This window comes from Trichoderma atroviride, chromosome 7 (assembly GCF_020647795.1).
Source record: "Trichoderma atroviride chromosome 7, complete sequence".
NCBI classification, from domain to species: Eukaryota; Fungi; Ascomycota; class Sordariomycetes; order Hypocreales; family Hypocreaceae; genus Trichoderma; species Trichoderma atroviride.
The window spans coordinates 606808-627839 of NC_089406.1; the positions used below are offsets into that span (position 1 = coordinate 606808).

Below are 21032 nucleotides of genomic sequence, written 5' to 3' on the forward strand. Positions count from 1 at the left end.
GACAAATGCGAGTAAGAGACACTCGCACAAAGTAGTTGGCAGCCCATAATAGTAGAATGTTCACACAAGTATCTAGTATCGCGTCTTCTATAGGAGTAACCCTCGCCTAATGGATACAGTTACACCGCATACTTGTAGTGATGATAGCATTAGAAAATCGCAGTCATAAACAGGACCGCAGGACCCCATCACATCGAACTCAGCCAATCGCCTCACGAGGAAATAATGCAAGCTTGGAATGTCCAGCCACCTAGCGTAGCGGCAGTCAGACACTAATACCCCAGCCCTTGTTGTCGGTTAAGCGCTAAAAGCCCCAGATTTTTTAGTTCACAACTAGGACAAGAGGCGAGAATAGAGGAGATTCTGCCGCTCGGGAGTTGGGAGTTGGGTCGACACAAGATTTCTACATCATACGACAGGCCTGCCGTTTTCGAAAGCTAGTCTTCAGTTTACGTTCTCTGCTTCTCTTTCTCCGCAAAAAAGCGGTACTGAATGTCAGCGTCCTCTGACCGGCGTTGGGGTAAGGCTGCATTGTCTTCCATCGCCACTTGACAGTTTATTGGTCCCCAACAGGGCTGCATCAGAAAGCAATTCGGCATATGGTATAACAAGGATCGAATGCCTCGAGCACTAAATAACGCAGGTGAGTATATGGCCTTTTGTTCCTTGAGCTGTTGTGCTATCAAGCCGTATAAGCGTCTCGGTATTGCATGCGGTAATGCTACAGCGGACCGCGTGTGGCTATCATTTCTCATCTGATCCACCAGTTTCATACCTCTTGCTAATGCTTTCATACAATAGCCTGGTATGTGGTGATTCCATATTTAAAACAGATGAGATGAATCTCTGCAGCGACTAATCATCACGGCCATTGGCCCCATATTAAACAGCGACACATGCCGTCGTCGTAAGGTTAAATGTGAGTAGTGCAAAGTGGTTTTTAAAGATTGCACAGTCTTCTACTATGCACGACTGGCCTTCACTGTAGTCCTCGCTCGGGATACGCTAATCTAATATATGTTGTCTGACAGGTGATGAAGACACTCCCGTCTGCGGCCAATGCAAGAAATCGGGAAGATACTGTGCGCGTCTTCGGAAATCGTCCAGGTTTCTAGCCTATTCTTATCAACCAGGGACGGGAAATCTTTCTAAAGGTATGTGAGCACCCTATTTCGGTCTTTATGGCGGCTTCTATATATTCTACTAGCACTTTATCTTTCGAGCTTGCTAAACAAATTCCTTTATAGAAGCCGCTGAAAAAAGGAAATTCCCCCCTCCCGAAAATCCGCGAGATGCACTCCAGTCACCAGATGTGGCCTGGTATTTCCACAACTACATTGCAGAGCCCGCAAAGTGGTATGACCTCGGCGATGCCTCACGTCTGTTTGCCACAAGGGTACCTGAGCTTGCTCTAGATGAACCGCTCCTCTTCAGTGCCATTATTGCCTTGTCTGCAGAGCACGTGAGCCAAACAACGAAATCTAAGCCTGCAAAGGCAGTAGCTGAGTTCTATCATGGGCAATGCGTCCATCGCCTGATTCTATTGGACGAAAAGATTGAGTTGTTGAGAAACGGGGTTGCATTAGCGGCCGTATGTTTATTACGATCGTACGAGATCCTCAATGGTGAGCTGGGAAAAGATTCCTCCATTAATGCCGTAATGCAGATTTCGAAATCCGAGCTGACGTCCAAAAGAGGATATCGACCCCAACAGGCATCTTCAAGGCGCATACTCATTGGCATCATGTGAAGACTCCATTGCAGCGAGCCCCCCTGGAAGCCTCCTCGCTGCCGGGTTCTGGAACTATCTCCGCGAGGATATTACTTTTAGCTTATTTGAAAGCTGTCCACTAAAAATGGACGTGACAATGGCGTCCGCTCCGAGCCTGACGGGCAACCAAGACCAGCTCCACTCCATTACACTCATACTTGGTCAAGTTATCAACAAGGCCTTCAGCTATCAAGTCTCGGAACCTGATTGGGAGAGACTACTCTCCATGGTTAAAACTTGGCTCAAAAACGTCCCATCAAACATCAAGCCATTCTCAAGAAGCCAACGTGTGGCTGTATCAGCAGTTGGCGAACTACCACACTTTTGGTTTCTACAAGATTTTCACGGTATGTTTTATAACAATGTCTATTATTGAGAGAAATTATCATTATTGACCCAAGGTAACTGACTTGGCAACACAATTAGCTTCTGCAAGGCAGTATGCCCTCCTCGCACTCAATATACTTACCGCATTTGCACCCCTGAATCAGCTCCCAATGCTGCCAGAGATTTGCGATGGCAGCGATAAGATCATCGGCGATGTGAAAAAGGAGGATTTGTTGGAAGCTTTCGCTCTCGAGATCTGCGGAATTGCATTCACAGCGAATATTCCGTCTGTCCTCGTGAACTCTTTCGGCCCTATTGCATATTGTAAGCTCCTCCCTCTACTAACCACTCATTCTCCGCCTCCCCCGTGGTCTCCATTCTGACACTGCAAATCCCCTTTTAGGCGGCAAGTTCATACGGTCCGAGGCCACTAGACAAGAAGTCATTCGCCGCCTATCCGCGTGCAAACGGTCTGTGGGATGGCCCGTTGAACGCTTAATTTCCAGTCTAAAGGACTCCTGGGCCGCGGAATTCGAATCTCCGAGTTTTTCTGGGGAAGCGGACACTGGGTCTGGATCTTAAGCCATCTATCCCCCGCTTCTTAGTGAAGACACCAAGTGGGAAGGGAATTCCGAGCTCGGGTTTCAGTATAGCATCATCAATGGAATTTTTCCCACGGGTGGGCAGAAGTATATATAAGTGAATTTTTGCATCGCAGGTGATCCTCTTAGTTTCGTTATTCCTTATCATCATACCTAAATATACCGAAAACGTTTTTTATCAGAACTTCTAGAATATCCCAATCGCCATGCTTGCAGTGCGCTTTCGAGCTCCGCGGCTGTTGAGTCGAGGCATGGCCACAGTAGCAAAGCCTGCCTCATCTCCTAGCCTTCACTGGCTGGCCGTGGTCCGCCCCAGTGTTGGTGAGATCAAGAACGCCAGACTCGACGAGCGCAATCTGGAAAAGGCGGTGCGACACATGCATCAAGATGGCCTCGTAGTGATTGAAGATGTCGTGCCGCACGAAGACATTGATCAGCTCAACACCAAGATGGTCCAGGATGCTCGCGTGCTCCAAAACATGGGAGACAAGGGGCCATTCAACTACAATCAGGGAAACTTACAGCAAGATGCACCTCCCGTTGCAGAGTTTTTCTACCCATCAATATTCACGAGTAAGACATATCCCTCGCACAGTTTAGATCGAATAGAGCTTCCTTTTCTAACACGGCATCTTCTCATAGACCCTATTGCCACCCAAATCACTTCAGCCGTTCTTGGTCCTCGGCCAAAATGGACATTCTGCTCTGCCAACGCAGCCATGCCTCCTCTCCCGGGGGCATCCCCCCAGCGCCAGCCGGTGCATTCAGATGCCGACTTTGCTCACCCAGCGCATCCCTTTGCTCTGGTTGTCAACGTTCCACTCGTGACGATGACTCCCGAAAATGGATCAACCGAGCTGTGGCTTGGAACACACAAGACGGATATTAGCTTTCAAGAAGGCGCGCATGGAGAGCGAGCAAGTGGCCGCATCATGGAGAATCATCTGCGTGATCGAGAGGCAGTCCGTCCGCCCATTCAGCCTATCGTGAAGAAGGGCTCGATTGTGTTGCGAGACCTTAGGCTATGGCATGCTGGTATGCCCAACCCATCTGATCAAATCCGGATTATGCTTGCCATGATCCATTTTGCCCCATGGTACAGGAACACCATGAGACTGGAATTTGGAGATAATCTGAAACCGGTTCTGGAGGAGCTTGACCAACAGGGTCAGCTGGGATTGGATATTCCAGTAGACTGGGTTAGCCGTGAAAAGGCTTTGAAAGGTTACCTGAATCGCGGTTTTGGGAACAGTTATGACTTCAATCAGACTCCTTGAGCCCGTCGATTCATACTTTGCTACACTGCTAATATATGTAAATATACTGTATCGTCTTCTTTTAATACGAGAAATTTTAATAGCAATTGGCTAGAAGTGTGCACCGGCTAGAGCTGCGCTTATTGTATGCATGTCTTCATTGTAACCTCGCAGAGGACGCGGCGAGGAAACTACTTATAGCTACTACGTATTTCTTGCTCTATGATAGGCAAAACAGCACGATACATTTCAATAACATGACAAATGAAAATAAAACATCCTCAGTCCCAGTTCCTCCAACTTAGGCAATCCAGAACCATATCCTCTCTAGGAAATTTCTTGGTACTGGCTTTACCCACGTTGACTCTAATCTATCAATCTCGGCCTTGCCTGACCAGAGATCCATCTCTGCCAATCCAACAAACTTTGTCTTCTTGACGAGTTTATAGCCGAAAAACAAGGATAAGAAAATGGGAATATCGATATATGGCGGGATAAACGACTTTGCGCTAAATCGGCCGGGGAAGAAGCAGTCAAATCCATTAAAAAGCGCAATCGCAAGACAAAAAACGAGTGCAAAATACGCCAGAAACGGCTGAAACGGGGATTTGTAAGGCAAAGTATCACGGTCGATGCCATTGTACCTCAGAGCGTAATAAAAACGGAGGTATATGAAGGATACGCTGGCCCAGACTATGAGGGTACTGACGGCGCTGAGGTTGCTGATCCAGAAGAAGACCTCAGAAGACTGATTGCTGACGTTGAGGTAGACCAAGCAGCTCAGCGCGGTTGTCAAGGCCACACAGGCATACGGCACGCCAAACTTTTCGTACTTGAGGATGGCAGGCGCCTTGCCATCCAAAGCAGCTGAATAGAGCACTCGCGTGGAGGCATAAAAGAACGAGTTGCCGGCAGACCAGGCAGAAGATAGTACGACTGCGTTGATGATGTGAGGGAGAACTTTGATGCCTGCGTTCTTGATAGCGATGACAAAGGGGCTCGCGCCGACGCCGGGAGCAGAGCTATTGATAGCATTGAGCAGGTTAGGGTCCTCAGATGAGACGCAAAGTCCAACGAGGAAGATGGAAAGCACGTAGAAAAGCAAAATGCGCCAGAACACTCGTCGGACAGAGCGCTTGATGTTTCGCCGTGGGTCTTTTGTCTCGCCTGATGCGACTACCACAATCTCGCTGCCGCCATAGGCAAAAGTGGCTTGGATGAAGACTTTGAAAAAGGCCAGAAAGCGGCCCAGCGCACCGCCTTCCAAGTAAGCGTTCATCGGACCCGGGTGGTGCCAATATCGAAAGCCGATTTGGTCTCCAGATGGAGATCCGCCCACCGTGATGATGAACATGAGGAGGATCAGCCCGATGATGGTAGTCAACTTGATGGCTCCAAATGCAAACTCGGCTTCTCCATATATCCGTACGGGAAGACAATTAACAATAATCATGGCAACAAAGAAGACGGTAATAAGCGCAGCTTTGGGCACATCATTTGGCCAAAAGTCTACAATGATGGCACAAGCCGATACCTCAATCGGCACACCAATAGCAAACTGATACCAGTAATTCCATCCCAACGTGAATCCCAGCGCCGGATCGACAAACCGAGAAGCGAAAACCGGTACTGCGCCCGGAATCGGCAGCCAAGCGGCCATTTCGCCCAAACTATTGATTACGCAGTACAGGTTGAAGCCCGTGATGATGTAGCATAGAAATGCAGAGAGGGGGCCTGCTAAAGAAAGGACCTGCCCGCTGCCGACGAAGAGACCCGTGCCGATGGCTCCAGAAAGAGCAAGAAATTGGACATGGCGAGCTTTGAGGCGGCGATCCAGCGTGCCGATATGTTGCTGCTCGTTTTCCGCTTTTTGAGCATCGTAACTGTCGAAGGCGCTGACGGGGGCGGCAGCAACAGAAATGGCATCTTGAGCTTCGACATCGCCATAAGGCAACGACTCTTCTTTCTTGGCCATAATGCCGGGTGTTGCCCGCAGGATGACAGTAAAAGACTCTCAATGCAGAAATAGACGGCTACATGCAATCAAGTTGTCAACCAGAATGAAGCAGTAGCATGGACACATGTAGATATATGTATGTAAAAATAACCCTAGCAAAGACCACATGCAGATAGCTCACGTTACGTCTCCAACCGACCGTAAACGGAGGCATTTATCAACTCTGATCCTAAATCTCGCCTATCTATCTACAAGATCTTCATGTCGGCCAACTCATGTAACCTCAAAATGCGGGTTATCATCCCTCACGTCTCTCGCTTCCCCGCAATCTAGCGACCATTGTCACAAGCTCCCAAGATAAGCACCATCACATCTGAGACTCGGTGGAGAGCCCAGCGCCTAAACGCTTCGTATCAATTAGTAGCGTACTTGGCTGCTGTGCTTGTTTCCCCGCGGAAAGACTTTTGTTTCTCAGTTTTTGCCCGGGTGCATTCCACTCTGCAGATTAGAACAGCAATTAGGGCCTGAGGAAGTCAACGGCCAAAGAGCATAGCTGCAGCAGCTAACGATGATCCGGGGTAAGAGGTAACATAGGGCAGCCTACGTGGGGGAATAGCCAAGGCTTTTATGGACGCAAGAAAAGAGCTAGCACTTGGCCGACGTGTTGAGCGCCCATGTTCGTACTTGTACGCACCGCTGATCAGTCCAAGTGTTCGGGCTTCGGTCTAGTACAGCCGAGTTGCTATTTGCTAGGCTTGTTGACTTGTAAGTCATGCGCCTTATAGAGGCCGATACGATGCTAAACAACATCGGGTGTTTAAACATGTGCCGGTCGGGATGGGATTTCGGTAATCGGCCTGTTCCATATCAGATAGCATTCCAGCTATCGGGTTAGAAACGACGGCAATTGTACCTTGTATAGTTACGGAGTACCGTATTTCGACTACCGTATGGATTACCAAGACATGCTTAAATGAAGCATGGGTCGGTCCATCGCAGATTGGTTTTGCAGATGCAGGCGAGATTTAGCTTATTCGTCGATTTCAGGCTTCGGGGGCAGTTTGAAGCATTGCCATTCTTCTAGCCGCAGAGCCTTATAATCCCTTGTCTGCTCGATTATTTTTATTTACTAATGCCTATGCTTTTTTTTCCATTAATTTTCTACTTTCATGCTGCTCATCTAAGCTGTGACGATAACTAATAAATAGCTGCAAGATGTCGCATACAGTTACACTCATTGATTACAATCGCTTAGTCCTCTCTCTCCCTATACTATCGCTCAATCTGCCCATATTCAACTCAATATGATCACTCCAGAGCCTAGCTATAGTCATCGCTGATTACTACTAGGATCATCAAGGCATGCCACTCCTTAATAAAGAATCCTTCCACGTTTTATGCCTGTATAAGCGCCAGGAACTGATCTGACGTCTCCGAGCTCCGAATGAGAAGCGCCAAAGGCCGCCCTTGCATCTCGCTATCCGCGCCAATCGGGATTCTAGCACACTGCCGTCTTAACCTCATTCCTTGACACTTCTAGATAGAAAGTCACATCGTCCCTCTTTAGCATTTGCATAAGACAACTCTAATAGCTATATGCTGAACTTGGAGACAGCCAAGCATGAACGCGCTGTATAGCCTGAATGACGTTATTTAGCCTGGAACATAATTTTGAGCTTCTCCACAAAGTTTAGCCTCAATTTAGCGATTTAAATTGAAGTGGTAGCAGTGTGGTCGTACTCAAACGTTCTGGCTATTGTACAGGTGATGCGATCGTCGCTCTTCAAGCCGAATAGGCCCGTTTAGGAATGAGGGTGAATAATCGCTCATCCTAGTTTCTGGGACAAAAAGATGAGGTAAAGGTATATAAGGGGATGTTGATTACATCAAAACATATCATCTATATACGAAAGAGCTATATCTGATACTATTATAACAATGCAATGGCACATTTGGAGTTGATTTGTATTGCTATTCATGAAACTCTGCACAAACTGCATGCGATGCGTATGCCGCTTTATAGTAAGTAGTATTCGCACGATATTAGTGTCGTTCCAAAAGGACATTATCTCACATCAAGCTTCCCTCTTGGTCACAGCGCTTCTTTGAGAGTGGCTATAAAGAAAATAAGAGTGGTAGCCGGCACAATAGATAGACTCGTGAGATAAAGCGGGGCCTTTTGACATCTACTTGGCAATTACAAAGGTGCTTGTGTTGTACTTTGTAGGTGTTGGTGAAAGTACCAGCTTTAAGATCACGCAATGCTTGGATTATATTTTAAAGATACGTCGATACGAATCATTGGATCAACCCACTATCACGTCTTCTCAAAGAGATATTACAAGCAAAATACACAATATAGCATTACAATGAATAATGAGACATCATCCATTATATGTTAGTCTATCTACCGCAGGGTTTTAGGTGTAGAATAATATCCTAACAAGGTTTAATTCATATTTTCGTATGAATCTTAGCTCTGCATCAAATAGATTGTACGCCGAGTATAGGCTCCCCGGCAGCTTTTTATTATACAGGGGTCAACCGACATCCCGGTGGGGACCATATAGGATGCTAAAAGGCCGAATAAAGGCTTAATCAAACATGAGAACAAGGCAGTTGCACGGCAATATACGTAAAAACCTCAGCAATGAGCATGTTTCAGCCTAATATCCATGTATTATGCTTCGAGGAGGAATACCTTCTACTTACAGTATTCCGGAAAGATTTATAGGTCGATGCTAGCCCCTTTACTTGGATGATAACAGGTGACTTATTGGTGAGGCCAAAGACATATAAGACTGCTTATATCAGTTTCTCAATTATAGAAAGTCACCCACTTCCTGGCCAAGGGCATCTTCACTCTCTTACAGCCTTATACTATACATACTACCATCGTTACGATGAAGTTCCTTCAGATTGCACCTACACTATTGCCAGTGGCTCTCGCCCAAAGCTCCTGCAGCCAATATGCAACCTTCTCTGGCGGCAATTATGCACTGAGCAACAACCTCTGGGGACAAACCGCCGGTAGTGGCTCTGGCTGTATCACTGATGTATCCTTGGGCGGTTCCGCCGTGTGGTCAACGACCTGGAACTGGTCTGGAGGCCAGAACAACGTCAAGGGATACCCCAACATTGCGCTCAACATTCCAAACAAACGACTTGTCAGCAGCATCTCAAGCATGCCCACCACTGCCCAGTGGAGCTACACTGGCAGCAGCCTTCGTGCGGATGTGGCCTATGATCTATTTACTGCATCAAATCCCAACCATGTGACCTATTCCGGAGACTACGAACTCATGATTTGGTAAGTCAGCAAGATGGCTATTTATGAGTTGTAGACTAAACAGCAATGTTATTTGCAGGCTCGGAAAATACGGAGATATCCAGCCCATTGGATCTTCGCAGGGGACAGTCAACGTCGGCGGCACGAGCTGGAATCTCTGGTACGGCTACAATGGCGCCATGCAAGTATACAGCTTCGTGGCTCCCGGAAACCTCACCAACTGGAGCGGAGATGTCAAGAACTTTTACACGTATCTGCAGAACAACAAGGGGTATCCTGCCTCAAGCCAATACGTCCTCAGTATGTCACTCCAGCATTTATCACACGAGCTACCTATGCATCATAACTAACTGGCTGCTTTCAAGGTTACCAATTTGGCACTGAGGCCTTCACTGGAAGCGGAACGTTGAATAACACTTGGACAGCATCTATCAACTAGAGGAATATACTAGGAGCGAAGTTAATAAATGCTTTTGGACTAAATTTATTAGTATTGGTGAATAAGGCAGATATACATACCACTGCAAGTGAGAAGTTCTACTCATAAAAAGTTATGTCTACGCTTTTTTTAATGTGCTAACTACTCGCATTCTTACTAAAATAGAAAGTTTGTGATTGTTTGTGCTGGGGTGATTCACTGCAAAGTGGTCGCCAGCTTGTGACTAGTATTAGACTTGCCTGTCGGCTATAAACCTCACTGCGTTTATTATATTATGTACTTGAGAATTACTTTAAAAGATACATTGCATTATGTACTAATTAATGAACACCAGATCTATTTGTCCATCAAGAGTACATAGTCATCCCAGCTTCACTGGGAACCACCCTTGCGGCCCGCCTCGCGAGCTTTCTCACTGCCGGGTTCAAAAGATCCTCCCGATGCTTTTCCTCCCATAGAAGCTATTTCACGCTATGCCGTGTATGTCAATGCGCATACTCTCAACAATTTATACATAAAATGTAGATACTGACCTGCTTATCAGAGTCCATGGACGCAAAGCCGCCGCTGTGACTAGCCTTTCCACCCTTGGCGGCAATGTTCTGAACCTCCTCCTTGGGGCTTTTGATGGTCAGCTTCGGAAACTAAAAGTCATGTAGGAGACCGTACCGGTTAGCGAAATTGCCGGGGTTGTCGTTGTCTGCCATGGTGAAATATGCTTGGTTTGCTGCTAAGGTGCGTATTAAGTGTTGCAAAGAAGTTTGGAGAGTGTGCATTCTCGAGGTGAAAAATTGTTGGAATCAATGAAGGTATTTATAATGCAATTTCTTCCCATTTTTTATTCGCGTATGTTTATTTACCCCCCAACTAGTTGTCGTCATCAAATTACTCTGCGTAGCCTCTTGGGTCACTCTCCTGCGTAAAATACCAGTCAACGCCCGTTACATTTGAACCTCGTCTTATTTTATGACGTTCAGATGTTTAACATTATGACGTTAAGTCTGAGTCAATTATCATGCATTTTCGATGGTGTAAGCATGAGGGCGATCATAATTGCTACGTATAGGTGCGCACATTTAGTCGAGACGTTAATTACTCCACCTCGGCCAGAAAGACTTATTCGCAATGTTTGACTGCTTTATTAACGCAGCTTCCATAAAATGCATGCCGATACAAATTCTCGATGGTCCACTCTAGCCTAAACTCTATGGCCGATAAGATTAACCACATACTCCCATTGTTAGTATATATGACGCCAAGCAAACATTAGTGTTTTTGTATGACATACAACACACGATTGATGCCAGCTTCTGGAATGAATGCCCCGATCAACGTACTGAAATCCTACCGCAGTGGTCTCAAGAACGAATGCCATATACGTCGCTACCCACACTATTGATTATTAACACCACTGTGTTGTGAAAAGTGCTGGGCAATAAAGTTTATTGAAGACAGCAGGTTGAATTGAGGTTCAGGGTAGTGAGGAGAGCATGGCGTGGTTAACCATAGGGCATACTCATGGCATAGATGCATCTACCATCTAATATGATTTGAATATTGATATTTCCTGTAGTAGAATATGCCAATTTTTATTCTATCTATGATGCTTTTACAGTTGTTCATGGATTCACATTGCGATGCGATGACACCAGTGTGGATAAACGCTGACTAATACCAATGCCGTTTTGTGCACTATCAATGTTCATCATGGATGCCTTTTTCTTCTCGTTCATTAAAGCAATTCTTGGGCGATGAACAGGCCTCGCAACCGCCAGCCTCGACCCTCGGGGCAAAACGAGTCTCGGGGAAGAGGCAGAGGAAGAGGAAGAGGAGCATCATCCAACTTGGGACATCGAGCGCCTGGAACGCCCCAGCAAGCTGCCGGCACCGTCCCGACGTTCAAACAGGTTGTGGCTGGTGCCGCTGTTTTCATCATCTTAAAAGAAGATCAACCGACAGGCCGAGAAACTCAGGGCATCGTGCAAGACGTCCTCACATCAGGAGACCATCCGCGCGGGATCAAGGTCAGGCTGCGCAATGGCCAAGTCGGCAGAGTGCAGCGACTTGATGGCGGATCCTCCGAACCATCAGCCGGAGCAGCAATGGCTTCCAGTACGTCGAGCTCGCGATTCAGCAGCCGGTACACGGATATCAGAAATGATGAAGATTTTGACTATCTCGAGGGACCGCCCCCAAGGAGCTTGGCAGATTATATGCCGGCTTTGGAAGAGCCTGCGGCCAATGCATCTTTAGGCGACGATGGAGGCGCTCGCATCATCGAGGACATGGTTGTCTGTCCAATCTGCGAGGCGTTTGAGGGAGATGAGGCTGCTGTTACGCATCATCTCGATCGGGAACACCTGAGTTGAGAGGAACGCAATTTGAAATCTCATTTTATCTCTTGGAATAGCAGGATATAGGCCCATCTCACGGATGCTGGGCATATTTGTACAGATACTGCATATACTCTCTGGAAAGTCACGGCGTTTATGGCGATTAACGGTCGATGATTTTGTTTCCTTCCTCCTAGTGCAGCTATTTTTGGCCGTGCACGATTAGAGCGATGGAATGGCAAAGCGGTCGGTCCAAATGAACCAGGATGGCGGCTGATGCAGTTCCCGTTCTCACCGACCCTTGATCCTTTGCAGGCGATTGCGTGCATGTTCGGTTCGCACTGAACCAGGTCTCCGCAGCCTTGCATGCATGATCTCAATCTCAGTCCAGGGCGTCCCGAAAAAGCCGGCAAAACGGTGGCCGGGGTGCCCGTCATTTCAGCAGGCCGGGCAAGCAAGGGCCAAACCAGCGAAACAACCCCCGCTCCAGTTCATTGCAATCGTAGATGGTGATAACCAAGCAAGCAATTAGTCCCTGGCGATGAATGCTCAAATATTGAGCTCGCAGCTGGGCACGTGTATTTACAAAGGCAACTGCGAAGTTAGATGCAGGCAGCCAATCTCCTGGTACAGGAAGCTGTGCTTCGTACAGTGAAATTGCATCCGCTAGCTGCTGACTTGGCTATTGGTGTTTTAGGCTTGCCGCAGAGGAAATTGGGGAGCTCAGCTCTACAAAGAGGTACCTGCGCGTATGTGCCTGGAAGGTATCGGCCAGAGAATACAGGCCAAGTGCCTCAACAAAGGCGAGATACCAAACAAAGGGTAGAGAACCGCAATACAAACTCTATAATAAAGCATATTTTGCCGCTTTTTTGTCTCGCTCAGCCCGCATTGCGGCGCAATTGCTTGCATCGTCTCAGGGCCTCTTTGTTTCTCGTTGTTCCTTTGTTTGTTCCAGACGCCCATTCACGCGTGGCTTGGCGCAGCCGGGGACCGGATTATCCGTGGCTCCGCGCGCTGCGATTGGCCGCCGGCTCCTCGCTCTCCACGCAATCACTCCTGCCACCCTGTTCTAGTCTAGTGGGCTGTTGCTGCCAGCAGTCAATGCCGCTCAGCGAGCCTAGCCTGCAAGGTGACCTGCCACTTCTCCTTAACTCTCCAACCAGATCTCCTCTTTCGCCAATCAACCCTCCCAGCATCTCCTCATCGGCAAGGCCCTCATCGCGACTCGCCTGCCGCCGCGTTTCTTTTCTTCCTTTCGATCCTTTCTTCTCGTTTATCTAGTTCTTCGTCTCGTGCCGCTTTGGCGCATGGAAGCTGTTGACGGCCCCGTCCTCCGCCCCTCGAGCCCGAAGCTAGCTCTACCTAATCCCAACACCGATTCTGTGAGCCGCGGCAATTTCGATAGGCGGCGTCCCTAGGAGTATCGAGTCGACGACGGCCCATATTATCTCATTGTTGGTTACTCTGGCGCAATGGCGCCTCTACCCATCAAGTTCCAGGAGCTGGTCCAGCTCAGCAGCCTGGGCGTGGACACGCAATCCATTGGCTTCAACTCCTGCGTAAGTGGCTCTTTCTGGCGTATCGCCCAAGGAAACAATACAGCTACATCAGTCATGCTAACCTGTACGCGCGCTTGAAAACAAACAGACACTAGAGTCAGACTCGTTCGTTTGCATCCGGGAAAAGAAAAACGAAGCCGCCCAGCCCGAAGTTGTCATTGTTGAGCTCAAGAATGGCAACCACGTAACGCGCAGGCCCATCAAGGCCGACAGTGCTGTCATGCACTGGAACAAACAAATCATTGCCCTCAAGGCCCAGTCCAGGACTCTCCAGATCTTCGACCTCGAGCAGAAGAAGAAGCTCAAGTCCTGCACAATGAACGAGGATGTCCAGTTCTGGAAGTGGATCAGCGAGTCCACTCTGGGCCTCATCACAACTGGCAGTGTCTACCACTGGGACGTCTACGACGCTTCTCAGGATGCGCCTGTCAAGGTCTTTGAGCGCAATGCCAACCTCAGCGTGCGTTAATTTACCCCATGTGCCGCACTACTCCCCCCTTGCTAACTTGACTACTACAACAGGGCTGCCAAATCATCAACTACCGAGTTAACAGTGACGGAAAGTGGATGGTCGTGGTCGGCATCTCGTCTCAGCAGGGCCGTGTCGTTGGTGCCATGCAACTCTACTCCAAGGACCGAGGTATCAGCCAGGCCATTGAGGGCCATGCTGCTGGCTTCGGCACTTTGAGACTGGACGGTGCTCCCCAGGACACCAAGATCTTCAGTTTTGCTGTGCGAACCGCCACTGGTGCCAAGCTGCACATTGTCGAGGTCGATCACCCAGATTCGAACCCAGTCTTCCAGAAGAAGGCTGTCGATATCTTCTTCCCGCCCGAGGCAACCAATGACTTCCCCGTCGCCCTGCAAGTCTCGCAAAAGTATGGCGTCATCTTCATGGTGACCAAGTACGGCTTCATCCACTTGTACGATCTCGAGACGGGCTCGTCCATCTTCATCAACCGCATCTCCAGCGAAACCATCTTCACGAGCTGCGCTGACGATGACTCCTCGGGTCTTGTGGGTATCAACCGCAAGGGCCAGGTCCTCTTTGTCACCATCGATGATACAACAATTATTCCCTACCTGCTTGAGAATCCCGCTAACACAGAGATTGCCATCAAGCTGGCGTCAAGAGCCGGTCTCCCCGGTGCGGATAATCTCTACGCAAAGCAGTTTGACCAGCTTTTCAACAGCGGAAATTACCTCGAAGCTGCCAAGGTCGCCGCCGGCTCCCCCCCGTGGCTTTCTACGTACGACCGAGACGATCGAGAAGTTTAAGCGACTGCCTTCCCAGCCTGGTCAGATGGCTGTTACACTGCAGTATTTCGGAATGCTGCTCGACAAGGGCGCGCTGAACCGATACGAAACTCTTGAACTCGCTCAGCCTGTCCTGCAGCAGAACCGAAAGCACCTGTTGGAGAAATGGTTCAAGGAGGGCAAGCTGGACTGCTCCGAGTCGCTTGGTGACATGGTGCGCCCGTACGACGTCAACCTGGCGCTGAGCATCTACCTCCAGGCCAACGTCCCCAACAAGGTTATTGCTGGGTTTGCCGAAACTGGCCAGTTCGAAAAGATTCTGCCATACGCCGCTCAAACCGGACACCAGCCCGACTACATCCAGCTTCTCCAGCACATCATCCGTACCAACCCCGACAAGGGAACTGAGTTTGCCACTGCTCTCGCCAACAATGAGCAGGGCCCTCTGATTGACCTGGAGCGCGTTTGCGACATCTTCCAGTCCCAGGGTATGGTCCAGCAGGCCACTGCCTTTTTGCTTGACGCCCTCAAAGAGAACAAGCCTGAGCACGCTCGTCTCCAGACTCGACTCCTGGAGATGAACCTCATGCACGCCCCTCAAGTTGCCGAGGCCATCCTTGGAAACGACATGTTTACACACTTCGACAAGGCCCGCATTGCTCAGCTGTGTGAACAGGCTGGCCTCGCTCAAAAGGCGTTGGAGCTGTACGAAGACCCTGAGTCTGTGAAGCGCGTCATCGTAAACATCCCTGGCGCCGCCAACTTCAACCCCGAGTGGCTGTCCACCTTCTTCGGTAAGCTGTCAGTCGAGCAGTCTCTTGACTGCCTTGACGCTATGATGAAGCACAACATTCGCCAAAACTTGCAGTCGGTTGTGAACATCGCCACCAAATACTCTGAGCTTCTCGGAGCTGTTCGCTTGATTGATCTCTTCGAGAAGTACAAGACATTCGAGGGCCTTTTCTACTACCTCGGCAGCATTGTCAATCTTTCCGAGGATCCTGATGTGCACTTCAAGTACATCGAAGCTGCTACCAAGATGGGCCAGTTTAACGAGGTTGAGCGTATCTGCCGTGACAGCACCCACTACAACCCTGAAAAGGTGAAGAACTTTTTGAAGGAAGCTAAGCTGCCCGAGCAGCTGCCACTCATCATCGTGTGCGATCGCTTCAACTTTGTCCATGACTTGATCCTGTTCCTCTACCAGAACCAGCAGTTCCAGGCCATCGAAGCCTATGTTCAGCGTGTCAACCCATCTCGAACCCCAGCCGTCATTGGTGGTCTGCTCGACGTTGACTGCGAAGAGAGCATCATCAAGCAGCTCCTCACGACCGTTGATGCTCAACAGATTAGCATTGACCAGCTTGTGTCTGAGGTCGAGACCCGAAACCGCTTGAAGCTCCTGCTGCCCTTCCTCGAGGCCACTCTTCAGGCTGGTAACCAGCAGCAAGCTGTCTACAATGCTCTGGCCAAGATCTACATCGACTCCAACAACAACCCCGAGAAGTTCCTCAAGGAGAATGATCAATATGACACCCTCGTTGTCGGTAAATACTGCGAGAAGCGAGATCCTAACCTGGCGTACATTGCCTACTCCAAGGGCCAGAATGATCTGGAGCTTGTCAACATTACCAACGAAAACTCCATGTACAGGGCCCAGGCTCGGTACCTTTTGGAACGAGAAGACACTGAGCTCTGGCGCTTTGTCCTCAGCGAGAACAACATCCATAGACGATCTGTCGTTGACCAGGTCACCGCAACTGCTGTCCCCGAGTCCACCGACCCGGCCAAGGTGTCTGTTGCCGTTTCTTGCTTTTTGGAGAATGACCTGCCTCTGGAACTTATTGAGCTCTTGGAGAAGATTGTTCTCGAGCCTTCTCCTTTCAGCGACAACCAGAACTTGCAAAACTTGCTCATGTTCACCGCTGCCAAGGCAGACAAGGCCCGCGTGATGGACTATATCCACAAGCTGAACGACTACAACGCTGATGAAATTGCTTCTGCCTGTATCGACGTCGGTCTCTTTGAGGAAGCCTTTGAGATTTACAAGAAGGCTGACAACAAGTCTGCCGCTGTCAACGTTCTCGTCGAGCATGTTGTCAGCATTGACCGAGCCCAGGCATATGCTGAGGAGGTTGACCTTCCTGAGGTTTGGAGCAAGGTTGCCAAGGCTCAGCTGGATGGTCTCCGCATCTCTGATGGTATCGATTCATACATTAAGGCTGAGGATCCTTCCAACTATGCCGAGGTGATTGAGATTGCCACTCATGCTGGAAAGAACGAGGATCTTGTCAAGTATCTCCGCATGGCCCGCAAGACTCTTCGCGAACCTGTTATCGACACCGCTCTCGCCTTTTGCTATGCTAGACTCGAGCAGCTCTCAGAGTTGGAAGACTTCCTGCGTGGCACCAACGTGGCCAACATTGAAGAGTCTGGTGACAAGGCTTACGAAGAGGGACTGTACGAGGCATCCAAGATCTTTTACAGCAGCATCTCCAACTGGGCTAAATTGGCCACCACCCTTGTGCATCTCAATGACTACCAAGCGGCCGTTGAGTGTGCTCGCAAGGCCAACAATATCAAGGTGTGGAAGCAGGTTCACGAAGCCTGTGTCGACAAGAAAGAATTCAGACTTGCTCAAATCTGCGGTCTCAACCTGATTGTCGACGCTGAGCAACTGCAAGAACTGGTCAAAGACTATGAACGCAATGGATACTTTGATGAGCTCATCAGCCTGCTTGAGCAGGGCCTGGGTCTCGAGCGCGCTCACATGGGCATGTTCACCGAGCTGGGTATCGCCTTGTCCAAGTATCATCCCGAGCGTCTTATGGAGCACATCAAGATTTTCTGGTCTAGGGTGAACATGCCCAAGATGATCCGCGCCTGCGAGGAGGCGAATCTGTGGCCTGAGTTGGTCTTCTGTTACTACCACTATGACGAGTTCGATAACGCCGCACTGACTGTCATCGAGCGACCTGAGAACTCGTGGGATCACCAGCAATTCAAGGAGATTGTGGTCAAGGTTGCCAACTTGGAGATTTACTACCGTGCAATCAAGTTCTATGTTGAGCAGCACCCATCACTGCTCACTGATTTGCTGGCTGCTCTTACAACTCGTGTCGATGTCAACCGTGTTGTCAAAATGTTCCAGAAGAACGACAGTCTGCCGCTTATCAAGCCCTTCCTTCTAAACGTCCAGACTCAGAACAAGCGCATTGTTAACGAGGCAGTCAATGACCTGTTGATTGAAGAAGAGGATTACAAGACCCTGCGTGACTCCGTGCAGAACTATGACAACTACGATGCCATGGAGCTGGCCGGCCGTCTGGAGAAGCACGACCTGATCTTCTTCCGCCAAATTGCCGCCAGCATCTACCGCAAGAACAAGCGCTGGGAGAAGTCGATTGCCCTTTCGAAGCAAGACAAGCTTTACAAGGATGCCATCGAAACAGCCGCCATCTCCACCAAGAACGACATTGTCAACGACCTTCTCAGATATGTATGTTGCTCCTCTCCATATCCATTTAATCTTGTAACGATGCTAACATAATAACTTAGTTTGTTGACATTGGTCACCGTGAATGCTACACGGGCATGCTGTATGCCTGCAATGATCTCATCCGACCTGATCTTGTCCTGGAGCTCTCTTGGCGCAATGGCCTCAACGACTTCACCATGCCGTACATGATCAACATGCTCTCCCAGCAGACCAAGGAGCTTGCACTGCTCAAGGCCGATAACGAGTCACGCAAGTCCAAGGAGAAGGAGCAAGAGAAGACTGATGATAACACACCCATTCTGGGTGGTGCTAGACTCATGATCACCGCTGGACCTGGCGGAAATGCTGCTCCAGCACCATACGGCCAAGCTAACGGCTTTGCGCCCCAGCCCACTGGTTTCGCGCCCCAGCCCACTGGCTACAACTACTAGATGCAATTGCCAGTGTGGTTAACGCTAACGCACCATACTTAGTACAATCATATAATGCGTAATCTTTTCGCTGTGGCATAGCTAGCTGCAATGCAGCCTGGGTGGCCAAGTTCGAGCGAAGCATGGTGGGAGAGCTAGACGGGCAATATAGGACTGACGATGACGACGCGTGAGCTTTTTGTTTTTAAGGGGCTCCTTCATCGAGCTATAATGATGGATTAGAGGTACAAAAAAAAGAGTTCATCGTCTAGAAGGAGACGACGAACCTAGGGCTCGGAGTCTCGTAAGCCACGGATTCTTTTCTTCTTCTTTTTCCTTTGCAGTTAGAGTGGCGGAGGAGAAAACGTCTTTTCCATTTCTGAATTTCGGTGGAAGTGACGCGGGAAGGAAATTTGCTAGGCTGCGAATGTGTATGATAGGCAATTTAAAGTTTTGTTGTTATTTCTCGTGTCAGGCTTTGCGTGATTTATGTGATGTTGTGACTTATGCTTTGTATATCGGAAATGCTCGGGAGACGGAGTTCGAACCAGGCTTTATGAGCGAGTGAAGCACCTGCGGTTTAGCTTTCCAAGATGGACCATGCATATTCACAATTCAAATAGTCTTTATGGAATCATAGTCAGAGTTATTCATAGATCAATGCATTGTATTATACTGAAAGTAAGTCTACTACACCATGTTTCCAACAATGGCTGCTATGTTATTATACAAAAAGCATTTACGCCCCTATCCAAATCTCCCCCAAAAAGGAAAATAAACAATTAAAAAAAGGGCACAGAATAGGACAGGGCGGGATTATAGCTATGTTCTATATTTTCTTGCTGTTTGGCTTGGGGTGGGCTGTCTTGAGCCATTCGCCGTTGAATGCATTGATGAGCCAGTTATTTAACTCTAAAAAAATTCAGTTATTAGCAAAGTCCCTTTTTTTTTTTTTTTTTTTTTGGAAGATGTAAGCAACTCACTGTCGTATACAATGCGATTCGCGCCGTGAAAGTAAATGCCGTGGTCGCTGTCGGGGAAAACATGCACATCATAGTTTTCCACGCCCGCCAAGTCCAGGCTATCCAGCAAGGTGAGGGAATTCTGGAAATGCACATTGTCATCGGCGACGCCGTGCATCAGCAAAAAGCGCTTGTTCTCGCCTAGGGCCGTGGCATTGGAAATCTTGGACATGGCATAGCCCTTGTCGTTGTCCTGGGGAGTGCGCATATAGCGTTCGGTGTAGATGCTGTCGTAGAAGCGCCAGTCGGTAACGGGCGCGACGGCCATGCCGTAGGAGAATGTGCGGCCGGCGTCCTGCTCGAGCGTCTTGAGGGTGGTGAAGCCGCCGTAGGACCAGCCCCAGATGGCGAGGCGGGTCTCGTCGACGTAGTCGAGGGAGGCAAAATGGCGAGCGGCGGCGATGTGGTCGTGCGCCTCGAGGAGACCGAGCTGCGAGCGGACTGGCACGCGGTGCTTGCGGCCGAGGAAGCCTGTGCCTCGGGGGTCTACGGTGATGACCAGGTAGCCGAGGTTGGAGGCGACGTAGGACTGGAAGTTGACTGAGAATCTCTTGGTGACTTCTTGCGAGCCGGGCCCGGAGTACTGCTGGAAGAGGATGGGGTACTTCTTGCTGGGGTCGAAATGGGGCGGGCGGCGTTCGAGGTAGTTGACGGTGACGCCGTCGTCGAGATCGAGCGTGCCGTATTTGAGAATGGGCAGTTCGTGCTTCTTGGCACGGTCGGCGAGCTCAGCATTGTCTTCAACAACGACTTCATACGAGATGTTGCTGGAGGGGGTTGAGATGACCTTTTGGTACGGGATTTTGGGTCCGCGATAGGAGAGGAGGGCAAAGCCCGCTCCAGACGAGAAGGAGGCGGAATAGTAGGCCTCGGCAGAAATGTTTGTGAGAGGCTTTAGGTCCGAGGCGTCCAGTTTGACAGAGTATACATGGCGCTGGATGGATGATTCCTTGGTGCCGACAAAGTAGACAAGGTTGTTGGCGAGATCGACGGCTGAAGGAGCATTGTCAACTTCCCACTCGCCAGAGGTGAGCATGATGGGCTTGGAGTTGCTCAGAGGCGTAAAGTATCCAATGTGTTCATAGCCCTCGTAAATCACCGTATCGACATAGCCATCCTCTGGTCGGCCATTGGCTGGGTCTGCAGGAACATAGGTCATTGAGTGTGAAATCTCAAACCAGCCGCCGTCAATCTTGTCGACGTCGATATTGTTGATAGTCTTGCCCTGGCGCTCATTAACATCGACGAGTATGACTTTCAAGTTGTCGCTGACGCGGTTGGTCTGCTTGACGAGGACGCTGTCGCCAG

At 49.3% G+C, this 21032-nt stretch overlaps 8 protein-coding genes across 9 annotated transcripts; 5 read left to right on the forward strand and 3 right to left on the reverse strand.

Moving 5' to 3' along the window:
* The first annotated feature begins 348 nt into the window (after positions 1–348).
* Positions 349–2796, forward strand: TrAtP1_012195 (uncharacterized protein). 2 transcript variants are annotated; one of them, XM_066115425.1, is made up of 8 exons: positions 349–643; positions 802–805; positions 891–919; positions 1032–1154; positions 1248–1625; positions 1696–2118; positions 2198–2422; positions 2502–2796. In XM_066115425.1, exons 1-8 carry the CDS (start codon positions 619–621, stop codon positions 2678–2680), a joined length of 1386 nt encoding a protein of 461 aa, XP_065971523.1. In that variant the 5' UTR covers positions 349–618; the 3' UTR covers positions 2681–2796. The 2 variants fall into 2 exon arrangements, with proteins under 2 accessions (XP_065971523.1, XP_065971524.1); XM_066115426.1 differs by having other exon boundaries at positions 2198–2796.
* Positions 2797–4066, forward strand: TrAtP1_012196 (uncharacterized protein). Its single transcript, XM_014090382.2, has 2 exons — positions 2797–3273; positions 3343–4066. Exons 1-2 carry the CDS (start codon positions 2907–2909, stop codon positions 3975–3977), a joined length of 1002 nt encoding a protein of 333 aa, XP_013945857.2. The 5' UTR covers positions 2797–2906; the 3' UTR covers positions 3978–4066.
* Positions 4067–4257: 191 nt separating this feature from the next.
* Positions 4258–5931, reverse strand: TrAtP1_012197 (uncharacterized protein; the record flags this gene model as incomplete). Its single annotated transcript, XM_014090069.2, has 1 exon — positions 4258–5931. One exon carries the CDS (start codon positions 5929–5931, stop codon positions 4258–4260), a length of 1674 nt encoding a protein of 557 aa, XP_013945544.2.
* A 2781-nt stretch (positions 5932–8712) lies between these two features.
* On the forward strand, positions 8713–9641 carry TrAtP1_012198 (uncharacterized protein; the record flags this gene model as incomplete). The annotated part of the gene is made up of 3 exons (XM_014090045.2): positions 8713–9223; positions 9282–9502; positions 9568–9641. Exons 1-3 carry the CDS (start codon positions 8817–8819, stop codon positions 9639–9641), a joined length of 702 nt encoding a protein of 233 aa, XP_013945520.1. The 5' UTR covers positions 8713–8816.
* Positions 9642–9894: 253 nt separating this feature from the next.
* Positions 9895–10417, reverse strand: TrAtP1_012199 (uncharacterized protein; the record flags this gene model as incomplete). Its single annotated transcript, XM_014090381.2, has 3 exons — positions 9895–10112; positions 10175–10262; positions 10311–10417. 3 exons carry the CDS (start codon positions 10415–10417, stop codon positions 10014–10016), a joined length of 294 nt encoding a protein of 97 aa, XP_013945856.2. The 3' UTR covers positions 9895–10013.
* A 975-nt stretch (positions 10418–11392) lies between these two features.
* Positions 11393–12010, forward strand: TrAtP1_012200 (uncharacterized protein; the record flags this gene model as incomplete). The annotated part of the gene is made up of 1 exon (XM_014090380.2): positions 11393–12010. One exon carries the CDS (start codon positions 11393–11395, stop codon positions 12008–12010), a length of 618 nt encoding a protein of 205 aa, XP_013945855.1.
* A 1103-nt stretch (positions 12011–13113) lies between these two features.
* Positions 13114–19163, forward strand: TrAtP1_012201 (uncharacterized protein). Its single transcript, XM_014090379.2, has 4 exons — positions 13114–13536; positions 13625–13996; positions 14059–18292; positions 18352–19163. Exons 3-4 carry the CDS (start codon positions 14537–14539, stop codon positions 18721–18723), a joined length of 4128 nt encoding a protein of 1375 aa, XP_013945854.2. The 5' UTR covers positions 13114–13536; positions 13625–13996; positions 14059–14536; the 3' UTR covers positions 18724–19163.
* Positions 19164–19531: 368 nt separating this feature from the next.
* On the reverse strand, positions 19532–20883 carry TrAtP1_012202 (uncharacterized protein; the record flags this gene model as incomplete). The annotated part of the gene is made up of 2 exons (XM_014090378.2): positions 19532–19614; positions 19686–20883. The coding sequence occupies 2 exons, from the start codon at positions 20881–20883 to the stop codon at positions 19532–19534; spliced, it is 1281 nt and encodes a 426-aa protein (XP_013945853.2).
* Positions 20884–21032: the final 149 nt, after the last annotated feature.

Bases quoted from the DNA above. Each gene is read 5' to 3' on its own strand.
- TrAtP1_012195 (XM_066115425.1), top strand. From the start codon at position 619: ATGCCTCGAGCACTAAATAACGCAG. The intron at 1,155-1,247 runs GTATGTGAGCAC...ATTCCTTTATAG, and splicing joins GACGGGAAATCTTTCTAAAG to AAGCCGCTGAAAAAAGGAAA. The intron at 1,626-1,695 runs GTGAGCTGGGAA...GACGTCCAAAAG, and splicing joins ATCGTACGAGATCCTCAATG to AGGATATCGACCCCAACAGG.
- TrAtP1_012196 (XM_014090382.2), top strand. From the start codon at position 2,907: ATGCTTGCAGTGCGCTTTCGAGCTCCGCGGCTGTTGAGTCGAGGCATG. The intron at 3,274-3,342 runs GTAAGACATATC...ATCTTCTCATAG, and splicing joins CTACCCATCAATATTCACGA to ACCCTATTGCCACCCAAATC.
- TrAtP1_012201 (XM_014090379.2), top strand. From the start codon at position 14,537: ATGACTCCTCGGGTCTTGTGGGTATCAACCGCAAGGGCCAGGTCCTCT. The intron at 18,293-18,351 runs GTATGTTGCTCC...ATAATAACTTAG, and splicing joins TCAACGACCTTCTCAGATAT to TTTGTTGACATTGGTCACCG.